This window comes from Harpegnathos saltator, unplaced genomic scaffold (genome assembly GCF_003227715.2).
Source record: "Harpegnathos saltator strain DR-91 unplaced genomic scaffold, Hsal_v8.6 scaffold174, whole genome shotgun sequence".
NCBI classification, from domain to species: domain Eukaryota; kingdom Metazoa; phylum Arthropoda; class Insecta; order Hymenoptera; family Formicidae; genus Harpegnathos; species Harpegnathos saltator.
Genome location: NW_020229955.1, coordinates 630,927 through 643,359, shown reverse-complemented (window position 1 = coordinate 643,359; position 12,433 = coordinate 630,927). Strand labels below are relative to the sequence as shown.

Genomic DNA, 12,433 nt, shown 5'->3' with positions numbered 1-12,433 from the left:
AAAAAGGCGCTTCACACTGGGCTCGGCTAAAAGCGGCCAGTGACCCCTCTCCTTCTTCTCTCTGCTATAGTTAACGGTGGGTACTATTTTCTTCAAATTTTCTCGCGTCGTCTGTGGAATGGCATGTCGGAATATTTGTACAAACATGCCCGCAAGTTGTAGAAGCATGCTTGAGAAAAGCGCACTTTTGGTGATCACCCATGGATCGGAGGAAATGGAAGCCGTGATAACCGCTGACATTTTGCGACGTGGCGGGGTAGGTTACTACGAACGATTAACAGTGTGTCAAAAATATTCTTGACGTTACGAAATTTGTTGAAATCCTGATTGGGTCTTACGTGTCATTTACAATAATGACAACGACAAAGATGTCTATCTATTACATACTTTTTTAATTATGCGATGAATATAAAGTTATATTCAATTGTTGAGTAGGTTGATGTTACTATAGCTAGCCTATTGGATGATAATTGCGTCACGTGTAGCCGCGATGTTAAAATATGTGCGGATGCCAAGTTCGCAGATGTCAGTAAGAGTCAAAAGTACGATGTGGTGATATTGCCTGGTGGTTGGAGTGGGTCAACGGCATTTGAATCGGTAAGCTTATGACGCGATATTTGGTATTATATTATTTATTGATATCAGACTTGGCAAAGGACTGATTATTTTCATAGTCTGTGGCATTAGGAGATCTATTGAAGGAACAAGTAAAAGAAGACAGAGTGATAGCAGCTATTTGTGCAGCTCCTATAGCTTTGAAAGCTCATGGTATTGGCAAAGGGAAGAAAATTACTTCTTATCCATCAGTAAGAAGTGAATTGGTTGGCATGTACGATTATTCAGAAGATAGAGTGGTGACGGATGGTAATAATTGGTTCATCATAGATTTTTATTATGAAGTATATCACTTATAGATAGAGATTATATCGGTACTGATATCTATATTCAATATTCTTACAGGTAATTTAATAACAAGCAGAGGACCGGCAACAGCATTTGATTTTGGTCTGGCTATTGTGGAAAAGTTGCTGGACAAAGAGACAGCTTGTATGGTGGCGAAACAATTACTGTACACAAATTACTGTTAAACCTTCTCGATAAAATACTATTTCACAATAGTACATATATAAGATACAAAAGTGTAAAATTGTTAGTGTTATATTATTATATGTTTATAATTTTAGGAGTAACATTTCCTTTTTAGTAGGAAGAAAGCAATATGTAACTATTCTTGATGAAGAAACAGAAACAAATATATGTACGACTTGAACTACATCGTAATACCATGACATTAAATTCAGTCTTTGGTAAAGAAACAGAAGCAGCACGCACACAGAGTGCGAAAAGTAATTCGGCTGCGGTAAGGCCGAAGGAAGCCCCATCTACCGAGGTAAATTTCACCGAAAGATCCCCAAGACTACCCTCGACAATTCAGCGTCCGTATCATCGTGGTTAGGTGCATATAAAACGCGCGGGGACGCACTCCAATGACTAACACGAACGGCGCGTAAAGAACGGTGTAAATAAATGGTCATGATGAGGTACGTTTACTGCGGGCGCGCGGCGCGTTAGTGATGCCGGCTTTAGACGAGAGTATTTCGCACGACACGACGAGCCCGCCCACGACCACGCACGACGGCCTAATGTCCGATGGTGCTTCCGACGGAGTTTCAGCTTCCGATGGACTTTCGTCCGAGAAAGTGAAGACGTTTGTTTTCTCATCGCGCAGGACTGCGCAAGACGGCACGCAGAGCGAGGAGAGTCTGGAGGTTCGCATACCCGAGGTGAGTGACGCGACGGGATTCCCGTGAAACGGAAATCGCACGCGAGACACTACGACGAGATGGCCGGCCGGATTCCTCGGGAACGAACGCGAGCTACCGGTGTTACGCGTACTTTTCGGTTAGGTCGGTCGCATACGAGTCAACAACATGGCTGGTCGGGCATCTCGACGATACTTTTTGATTGACATTATTCTTCCTCGAAACTTTTTCTGCGAAAGATAAAACGGAGTGTTTACAATAAAAAACGCATGCTCTGCGAAAAGCGTATATAGACGAGATACAGGGTGGTACCGACCATCTTCGTCGGGATAAAACTTAATGTATCAAAAATTATCAAAAATATAATGCAAAATATAACGATGGATTTTGCGGAGATAGAAAAGGCTCTTAAACTTTAGCATTTCGTCAATTACTCGCACTATTTCTGTCTAGTTCATAGTTATCATGCAATATGTTGAGATTTAAAATTGTCACGATATCAGAATTGGGACAGTTGCGTTATGTAATTCAAGGCTGTGAAGGATTGCAAACCTGGAACAGATTTCAACGTTTTTGACATTGAGGATAAAGTTAAATGGTAAATTGTTTCTGACAAACATCAATTATCGTTCTTTGCAGTTGCTGGAGGCTAGTTACAGCTTCTACATTTGGCCCTGCGCACCTGTGCTCGCCTTGTTCCTCTGGGAACATAGAGACGATCTAGTCGGAAAGCACGTGTTGGAACTTGGCGCCGGTACTTCGTTACCTGGCATTCTCGCCAGCAAGTGTGGCGCCAGTGTGACCCTGAGTGATTCTGCAAACAACACCAGAGCCTTGCAGCATATCAGAAGATGCACTGAATTGAACGGAATTCAAAACCAAGTACGAATCATTGGTATTACTTGGGGCTTGTTTCTCAACAGTTTATTTACGCTTGGACCACTAGACCTGATCATCGGTTCGGACTGCTTCTACGAGCCTACAGTGTTTGAGGATATAGTGGTCATTGTAGCCTTTCTATTGGAGAAGAATCCACACGCGAGGTTCCTCTGTACATACCAGGAACGTAGTGCCGATTGGTCAATCGAGCATTTCTTGAACAAGTGGGGCCTCACGTGTACGCACGTACCGCTGGATGATCTTGGTGCGAATTCCAATGTCAGTGTGGATGAGTTGATGCAGGCTCATACCATACATTTATTGGACATACGACGAAGGCCGTGAGGACTGAGTCTGCTGTGAGAATAATAAAGTTGAGCGCAAGTTATGGCCGGTGCTTTTACAAAATATATGCTTCAAATTAACAATATTCCTTGGACAGTGGGCCGTCAGCAGCTTGCACTGTACTTCTCCCAGTTTGGCTATGTGTATAATGCCGCTGTAATATTCAACAAACATACTGGTTTTCATGAGGGTTATGGATTTATCACAGTGAAGAAGGAGAACTTGAATAACATATTGCAACAGAAACACATCCTGGAGGGGAACGAATTATCCGTGTTAGTTAAAAACGGTAACGTAAATAACGATCTAACTAACGATATACTTAATTGAAGAAAAGGGAAACACAATTTACGAACAATGGCCGAGTGCGACATAAATATAACAGATTTGGAGGATAGATTCAACAGAGCTAGCAAGTATATGCAATCACTAGTGTCGGAATTAGATACAGACCACCTGCTCACATTTTATGCTTTGTACAAGCAAGCCACCGTTGGTCCCTGCAACATCTCGAGGCCCAATTGGTATCAGGTGCAAGCCGTACGCAAGTATGAGGCGTGGAAAAAGCTTGGCGATATGAGCCAGGAGATCGCAATGGCCAATTATATCGATGTCATCGCGAGGGTGAATCCGTCGTGGGAAGAAGAAGCAAAGTTCGAGGAATCACGTGGATGGACCTCTGTCAGCAAGTTACCCAACACAGACGCGGCGTTGAAGGATACGGAGAAGACGTTTTTGGACTGGTTGAAAGAGGGCAATGAGGCGAAGGTGCGGGAAATGGTGAGCAAAGAGCCCGGACTTTCGGGGAGAATGGACGACATTGGTTTGTTACCCATACACTGGGCCGCGGATCGGGGCCATGTCGGAATCTTGAAGTTTCTGATCGAACAAGGCGTGGACCTAAATTCGCTCGATCTCGAAGAACAAACGCCCCTTCATTATGCGGCGGGTTGCGGTCATATGGAAGCAGTGAGGTACTTACTTTCAATCGGAGCCGACACATCTAGAATAAATGGAGATGGTATGACACCCAAAGATATCGCCATTGATTCGACTAAGGATCTCTTCTGCTAACACTACATACCATAGTGATGTACACATGCACGCAATATTGTTACTCTGTTTGAATATATTAATAAATTTTCGACGAATATAACTTCTTGCGATGATACACGATAACGATCAACGACTTCAGTCCATTCATCTGTCGTTCTGATAGAGAGTAAATCTTTATTTATATACAAATAAATCCTCCAGTAGTCCATTACATTCACAGCCTAAGCACACCTTAGATAAATGCGTGATTTGTCATTGGCTAGATTTCTCATAATTCTTCCTAATTAACGTTGGAAACGGTACCGATTGTAAACTTACATTAAGCGCGTACGGGATTTGTGGAGAATGCAAGGTTTGTTACTCATAACAACAGTAGAATCCATGAAATAATAAATAAAATAAAGACGTTGGTTTTTATAATTATACAATATAAAACTCCACTTTCTCATTCAATTTTACTTTGATCTTTTTTATAATTTCGTAAAATATCATATATGATATATATATATATATATATATATGCATATGATATCTTTAAGTTTTCTTTAATTGTTAATTAAATGAATATTCAGTAATACTGTATTATTTTTTACAGTTAACAGATTATATACATACATATATATATATATATATATATATGTATGTATAATTAGGAGAATATATCGAAATAAACTGTTTACTAGTTCCTAAAATTTACATTGCACATACGAAATTTTAAACGAAATTTGTTAACAAAAGCAGATGATATATACGTGCTCCGAAACATTTTTAAATCTCAGTTTTAATATCAAAATGCAAATTTAACAGCACGTAAAGTAATAAATTTCCACTTTTCAAATTTTACAAATCTAGCATTCTCAATGGAACAAAGTACAATAAACTCGAGATCTTTTGGATGCTACGTTACAAGACACAACTTATATTTAAATAATTTATAAAATTATAAAGAATTTCTTTAAGAGAAACATGTAATGTCGAGTATGATTTTTCGCAAAGGAAAAAAAAAAAGATATGAATGTGTTTAAAGAGAGTTGACCCTCAATTATTATGGTGGTGTCAAATCTAGATGTTCCTGTATGTAGTCTTGGAGAAAAATTCTATAAAATATACAAAAATGTGTTAGCTGTTGACTGCTTTCTATATTATGGTTTTTAAAGATTTCTATCTGTGGACAATGAGAGGCTACAATTAGAGAAAAAAGATAAAATAAAGCTAGACAATACTACGCATCAACTTATTATCATCAAGTGCAAGATCGTTATTAGAATTGACTCCACCATGGAATCGAATACCTTGTCCGTTTGAGTCATATTGGTTGAAAATTAAAAATTTACACACGCATAGGTCTTCTTTTCAATGAGAATAAGAACTGATCAATGAGAATAAGATCAAACTTAACATTTCGTATCGCATGCAACATAATCAGTAATTTTTACTCGTCGATACGCATGTACAAACTCAACTATTCGGCGCGATTGTTTCAGCCTGACAATTCAATCTTCGGGATCATCAGAGTTCATTGTGTGGAGACACTTAAGGATTTGAAAATATGTAAAAATTATTTCATTTTCTTTAACCTGTATTAAAAAACAGAATTCTTTTCACTCTTAGGTGTTAATAATAAATTCAAGAATCGCGCATTGCATCGGTCAAATATAATAATGCACGGATACGTTTTCTCTTTTAAAACGGCGATCCGGCACTTTCATAACGATGAACAAACATTTGCGAGATTAATCTTCGCTAATAAAATATCACCCGTTGAATCAATTCCGACGCACTAATCGTATCAGTCCTCTCGTATCGTGTTAACTCTTTTTTTCCCCTTCCTCGATGGACGTGTCAATCAAAAAGTTCTCGTCGTAAGCGCTAACATTGTTGTTTGATAAGTTTTGCGGACTAAGATCAAGTCTGTAATTATGCTTTAATGCATATTGAGCACACCGAGCCAGCTTTGTGCGCTTCGACGCTCACGGTGGTGATCTGCGTGATATACGAACTGATATTCTTACTCTCAAAACAACATTCAGAGCTTCCACCTCTCTCCTTATTTGCTATAAGTATAAAAAGTTGGTAAGCTGCAAAAATATCATCATCATCATCATCGTCATCGTCGTCGTCGTCATTATCGATTATCGAAAAATTAGGTATGTATGTATCTAAAAAGGATTTAGAAAATAATATACGGCGTGCTGAGAGCTGCCGAATGCGCAAACCGCTTTAACGTTCAAAATGCATATTCGACTGACTCTTCCTATCTTCTCTTGCCCTCGTACAATGGCATCTCGTCGAAACTCTCTCTCTCTCTCTCTTTAAAGATTATCATTGGAATACAAGTCGTATAAATAGGGAGATCACGGGAAAAATAGAGTAACTTTGTCCGATTGTTATCAAACCTATGAAATACACGCTTGATGTAACGCGTTTTGAATCACCATGCAAACTCGCGCTATTCCCATTGCGATGATGATAACTCGATCCTTCGGATTAGCAAAGACGCGCGAAGGTACTTCTCTTCAAATGAACGAGGACTTTCATCGATTGTTATCTGTCGGCGATTCTTCCGATCCGCGGAGATAGAGAATTTCTACATAGTGACATATTGTCGTACACGAAGACGCGCTGTCTTCAATGAGACGGTGAGACAGCGACAACGATTGCCGACAATCCCCAGCGCGGAATGTGTCCCACGCGCTTCTTTCAGAGAGAAACAGAAATCACTCTAAAGATTGGTGCTCTCTTGCTCCGACTTAGGCCGTGCCGTGGGCGGTGGCGGTGGCGGCGGTTGCGGCCGCGGTGGTCGCTGATGGAATCTCGGCGAAGCCGGCACATTCTGCTGCGGCGACCTGACGATCACCCTCGCGTCAGTCTGCGTCTGCACGTCGATAATGTTGCCTTCCGATCTAGTGCGCGCGTGAGCTTTCGCTTGCTCGACGCACGACGCTTGATACGACTGCTCCGCCGGCCTCGCCGCTTTCTCCTCGCGGCGTTCGGAGCCGTACAGAGATATAGAGGACGGCCGGCTACCCACGCTTGGGCTTCTCTGCAAGTTCGAAGTTGCCGTGTTGCCAATGCTCTCGCCCGATGTGGACAACGCATTGCTGTTGTTCCCACGCACTTGTATTATACTGACCTGCTGTTTGTCCACGGAGTATACGTGCGCCCGTTCCAGCGTTAGAGGCTGCGGACGGTTCAATGAGAGAAGAATTATTAATTTAGCCAACGACCGGCGACGAGTGTGTATATGCGTATGTGTGTAACGGCGATTACTACACGGATAGCAACAAGCGTAACGCGCGTGAGGAAGCTTTGTCGGACATTGTGTGCGGTTGTTTATTTTTCCCTTCTTCTTTTTTAATTCGTAATATGTTGCTTACTGCGTAACTTTATGTCAATATGCAATATCCAGGCAGTGTTATTTGTTGTCCACTCTCTTGTAATAACTATATATGCTTATTATAATAAAAAGTTATCAATCAACAATGTTCTCGCTGCGTTAAATTGTCTCCACTCACCCCTGGATCGGTTTCTAGATTTTCGTTACTATGACGTGGATGTTGTCTGATGAGGCTCGACGGACGAACCAGACAAGCCGGCCGCTCGGGGATCGCCGGTTTGCTGCTTCTGTCACCCGATGACTGTACATTCGTCACGGTGTTATCTGACTTTTTACGCAATTCGACCGCATCTTCTGCAACGATAAGACAAATTAGACCTAGGCATACGTTATCACTAAAATGACAAAACAAATATCATTATAGTACGGAGCGACATTAGTTTATTACACTTATCTTTTGTCGTAAGAGATGACACACATTACCTGTTGCATGCGTAATATTTGTTATATTTCTAGGTGCTGCTATCGGTCTTCTCCTCTCCAATGTGGATGGCTTTTCTGTAGGCACTGGTTTTGGCTTTTGCACCGTACTTTCATTGTGCTCGACTTCCACAGTCGATCTCGCGACATTCTCGGCCGAGACTCCGCTTGGTCTCTCCTTTGTGCTCGGTGCACTCACTTTCGCGTCGCATCTTTGCAATTCCGGGATGCTCTTCTCTACATCGCTTAAATTGAACACTTCGCTTTGGTGAGTACTGGTCTCCTGCGATCGCTCGCAATTGTCCGCAAGATGAAGATCCGTCGACGTCGGCTCCGCGACCGATTGCTTTGCGTCCGTTTCCGCATGCCGCTCCGCCGTGTCATCGTGTTGTCCTCGCGTCGATTCGGCATTCATCTCGTACTTGTGAGCTACTTTATGCGATGTTCGAGTCAACGTGCCCAACGCTAAGATTCTCGGCGGCTTGTCCGGCGTCGGTGGTGGTTGTCTGTCGTCGCATCTCCTCTCGTGTTTGTCCGGAGTGTTGCCGCTCGGCGGCGTCGGCGCTGGTTTGTTCTTTCGACGCGCCGCCGGCTTCGGGCTACCTTGCGGCGGACTCTCACCGTGATCGCTGAGACTAGTATTGGACACGCAACGGCGCATGCCGACAATCTGATTCTCCGAATCGCTCGCGATGCCCACTTCTAGGTCGCGATCGAAATCCACCTCGCCCGGGAAGAACCAGTCCGCGTATGTAATTAATTGGTCTACTATAAGACTAGAGTTGTTCGCTGTACTCATATTCATCCTGCGGTAATAAAGAAAACGCGCATATTACATCATTGTAGAGCAGAATACGTAAGTATGAACAGTTTTGCAACATTTAATTTTCCAGTGGAATTTTTCCAGGCGACTGTTCTCTTATAAGTATCGAGTATTTTACACAAGATTGCTCACACTATCGTATTTGCATCCTCTTGTGGACTCCAAATCAGGTTTGGGGCAATGACAATAGCGATATTCTGCGGTGACATCTTATTTACATCCTGATTTTTCGTGAGCACAGCCAGAAATTTAATTAGAAACCGTAGATTCTCCAAATTCGCTGGCGGTAATTTATGCAACACTTCCCAGAGAGCTCGTAATCTCGTATCGCTGTGTGCGAGTTTTGCAGCAGCCATCCATTCGGGATACAATCTAAATGATCACGTTACATGTGACAACATATAGTTATACGTATAGACATGTTATACGCGGTATCGCTGTAGCGCGATAGCAATTATCAATTTCACGATAATCGATACTCACTTGTATGTTAATAGAGGTTCTGGTAATTCTCGTAAATATGATTTTAACGCGCCAGCGATTACGTGTGGATCTTTATATTCTAGAGCCCTCGGTAGCGTGAGGCAGCATGCGTCTAAACTTAATTTAATCCGCCGCGACTTGGATGCGGCGCCGGCTATTCTAAAGAGACCTTCCTCTTCCATACCCAAACGCAACAACACGGACACACACAATTGTATGGGTAGCGCAATTTTCCTGTTTGTTACCCTAAGATGTTCCTCGAGAGGATACCCGTATACCGGTTTCATTTCATTGTCATCTGCAACCGATCGTTGTATGAGCGTCTTTCACCCTCACTCGTGAGATTCTATTTCGCTAACGATTATAACGAACAATAACAAGCGCTTCGACAATGGTATCCGTATACTCGAAAGAAAAACTCACTGATATAACTTTCTAGTCCAGGTATAAGATCTTCAAGGCAATGCAATGCACTTTCGTGGTAAGCTCGCTGAAGTTTCACATATTGGATAATCGTTTGTGCCAGTTCCGTTTCGCGCGACATGAGCTGGAACATCTCCGCGGCTAACTGATCTCTGCACTGTTCAACTTTTGATTCAGCCTCTTCTAATTCTTCCCTCAAGTTATCTACTTTTGTCGCACCTGTACCTATATGCATAGTCAAGTGTTAACGGTGATTCAGAAGAATCCACAAAAATGTTTATTTATAAAAAAACAAAATAAACTCCGATGATTACCGGCGCTGTGTTTACTCGCTTGAAGATATCTCGTTCTGGCACTGTCCATGTCCAATGTTAGACGCGCTAAATTTCTCTTATGTTTCAATATATTTGGTACATCGGTATCTAAAATGTGTTGTAGCGGAACGGCTACATATTGCTCAACTTTTGCTTCATGTTCCACAGTTTCATTAGCCAATGACATTTGTGCTCTCCCGCATTCTAACAGTGCAAAACTCATGAGACCATCCTCACCAGCATTCTCCAACATAGTTTGTCCAAGTACATATTCGTGGCATTTTTTCTGCAGAATGAGAATTTAACATATAATAATCATCTGGTAAATATCTCATAAAATTAGCATCCTATGCTTACCAAACGTTTCTCTTTAAAAGCCTCTTGTGTGACTGTTTGATTCGGTGGATTCCCAAGTCTCTTACTAAGACCAGTAAGAGCCGCTCTGATTTGTTCAACATGTTTATCAGCAGCTTGTAGATCATCCGTCAACATCTCCGTTTTCCCTGCCCTGTTCACGAACAAAAAATAATTTCATCCAGATATCTCTTATCTGATACAACAAAATCTTATCTTTTATCTTTTGCCTACATTTTATCTTCCTTAATCTAGCCATCACAGCTTAATCTGGTTAACTGATGTATTAATATCAAATACTTAGTAACTTACTAAATGAAAGAAAATTGCAAAGTGATGATTAAGTAAAGAAAGAACATATCTAAGGGAACTGATAACCGATAAATATGCAACAGAGGTAATCAATTACCTGGAGAAGGTCTGATCGGCGAGCTGCTTGACACGGAAAAACTGCTTCTTCATGGCTGGTTGATATTGTCGACAGCACGAGTGAAATCACAGCTGAGTGCCAAACCGCCTCGTACCACCTCGTATCTTTACGCATCGACGCCCTTCGACTTGGCGCGTTTATGCACGTGCATCCTCCGCGGGTCTTTCGCCGTCGTGCGGCACCAGAAATACGCGGGAGAGAAGGAAGGGAGGATCCTTCGTGACGGAGCAAGGGCGAACGTCCGTCATAATGTTTGTACAATGATCTCACAGCTTACGCGAACGGTCACGGGCAGGTTTACGGCCAAGCTATTTTCGCGCACCATCGATAACGTCCAGCGATAAGGGCCGGATCGGTCTTTTTCACGGCGAATTTGGGTTAGGTCAGTCTAACTTTGCACTTTGCAGTCTCCCTTTCGCTTTGTCTCACTTTAGATTACGACCTCAAGTGCGATATAGACAATCCGTTTAACCGAGATCAAACGCCCGGCGATCGCATCGATACGATTGGTTATGTGGTACCTTCAGTCATACTGAGCGATCAGTCGAGAATTCTTCAAGCACGCGACATCCAGCTTTTCAATGTTCCTCTTGTTTCGTCACGTAAAGCACGGGGAATGACGATATTCGCGGATTATTCGGCTTCGTTCCACGCGCAACGCGATCGGCCTGAAGCTCACCGTATTGGGTACACCGCCTCTTCACTGTTCCACCCGCCAAACCGAACGACATTCAACGTTGATGTTTTCACTTTTCACGGTAGCCTCTCGACGGGTACACGATTTTCCCAATAACACGACGACACGGATGACGAACCTGTCGAACACGCGTGAAATCGCACGCCCGTTTTAATGCCCGTTTCTTTCCACCAACTTTGGTTTTAACTGCGGTTTAGTAAAACCACGAATAAAGTTAACTCTCAATTTAACATCAACTGGTTTCTACGAACACTTCCCCCAGAAGAGTTTAGTTAAACCACCGATGAGATGATACTAAAGACCGTCAGCCCTGGGTAAATTTTCATATTGGCAAAGGGGCACCGAGGGGCCCGGCAATAATTCAAGACTGATGACTGTACCGGCAGAGAGAAGAATGAGAGCGGCCACCGGCCGTATTTCGGGGGATACGGCTAGGCGCATTTTAGATACGCCATCTGACCAAAATGCGCCTAAACTACGTCCGCTAGGCGCACTTTCACGGTGATAAAAGTAAAATGCGCCTAGGTTCGTGTCCGTACTACTTCCATGCAATGGATAGTAGATTAGAAAAAGACAGACGATAGACAATCGTTCCGTCTTTGTCTCACTACTGAGCGGCGCGCGGCAGTAAACACGAGGCGAGGTAGCGGCGATCTTATCGCTAAGCGAACATCTCTCCGCTTTTCTTTCATCTTTCACGCTCCAGAGACATCAAAAGACGCGGTAGCGTCTCGTGTCAAGGGAACGTGCGAAGCGAGGAATTATTTTTCACGCACGCGAGGTAGCACATGGGAGACTAGACGAGCGTCGACATATTATCTGTTTCTTTCCCGCTCGTCTAGCTTATTGACTGCGTGAGTCGCGAGATTTTTCTCGCTACTCCTATACCTCCCTCTTTCTCTCTCTCTCTCTCTCTCTCACTCGTTCTTTCTCTCTCTCGCGCACTTGTTCGCTCTTCCTCTCTTCTCGTGTTCTTACGGCTTGGTTAAATATATAATATAATTACATGACAATATATATATATAAATAAATGACACATATATAGTGTA

The 12,433-nt window shown here is 42.7% G+C and overlaps 5 protein-coding genes across 7 annotated transcripts; 4 read left to right on the top strand and 1 right to left on the bottom strand.

Annotated features, from left to right (window-relative positions):
• The first annotated feature begins 5 nt into the window (after positions 1-5).
• LOC105189556 (protein dj-1beta) lies at positions 6-1,257 on the top strand. The gene is made up of 4 exons (XM_011151737.3): positions 6-256; positions 436-597; positions 675-864; positions 961-1,257. The coding sequence occupies exons 1-4, from the start codon at positions 119-121 to the stop codon at positions 1,086-1,088; spliced, it is 618 nt and encodes a 205-aa protein (XP_011150039.1). The 5' UTR covers positions 6-118; the 3' UTR covers positions 1,089-1,257.
• Positions 1,258-1,423: 166 nt separating this feature from the next.
• Positions 1,424-3,032, top strand: LOC105189553 (methyltransferase-like protein 23). Its single transcript, XM_011151733.3, has 2 exons — positions 1,424-1,784; positions 2,403-3,032. The coding sequence occupies exons 1-2, from the start codon at positions 1,575-1,577 to the stop codon at positions 2,985-2,987; spliced, it is 795 nt and encodes a 264-aa protein (XP_011150035.1). The 5' UTR covers positions 1,424-1,574; the 3' UTR covers positions 2,988-3,032.
• LOC105189554 (SRA stem-loop-interacting RNA-binding protein, mitochondrial) lies at positions 2,985-3,354 on the top strand. Its single transcript, XM_011151735.2, has one exon. The coding sequence runs from the start codon at positions 3,030-3,032 to the stop codon at positions 3,315-3,317; it is 288 nt and encodes a 95-aa protein (XP_011150037.1). The 5' UTR covers positions 2,985-3,029; the 3' UTR covers positions 3,318-3,354.
• Positions 3,163-4,166, top strand: LOC105189555 (acyl-CoA-binding domain-containing protein 6). The gene has a single exon (XM_011151736.3). The coding sequence runs from the start codon at positions 3,345-3,347 to the stop codon at positions 4,059-4,061; it is 717 nt and encodes a 238-aa protein (XP_011150038.1). The 5' UTR covers positions 3,163-3,344; the 3' UTR covers positions 4,062-4,166.
• A 1,838-nt stretch (positions 4,167-6,004) lies between these two features.
• LOC105189552 (rho GTPase-activating protein 44) lies at positions 6,005-11,653 on the bottom strand. Of its 3 annotated transcripts, none has more exons than XM_011151732.3 (10): positions 10,667-11,652; positions 10,261-10,411; positions 9,904-10,189; positions 9,590-9,814; positions 9,167-9,464; positions 8,816-9,055; positions 7,864-8,666; positions 7,559-7,734; positions 7,177-7,224; positions 6,005-7,086 (listed from the first exon to the last, which is right to left on the bottom strand). In XM_011151732.3, the coding sequence occupies exons 1-10, from the start codon at positions 10,717-10,719 to the stop codon at positions 6,766-6,768; spliced, it is 2,601 nt and encodes an 866-aa protein (XP_011150034.1). In that variant the 5' UTR covers positions 10,720-11,652; the 3' UTR covers positions 6,005-6,765. The 3 variants fall into 3 exon arrangements, 2 of the variants coding, with proteins under 2 accessions (XP_011150034.1, XP_011150033.1); XR_003112680.1 differs by having other exon boundaries at positions 6,936-7,086; positions 7,177-7,486; positions 10,667-11,653; XM_011151731.3 differs by having other exon boundaries at positions 6,005-7,224; positions 10,667-11,651.
• Positions 11,654-12,433: the final 780 nt, after the last annotated feature.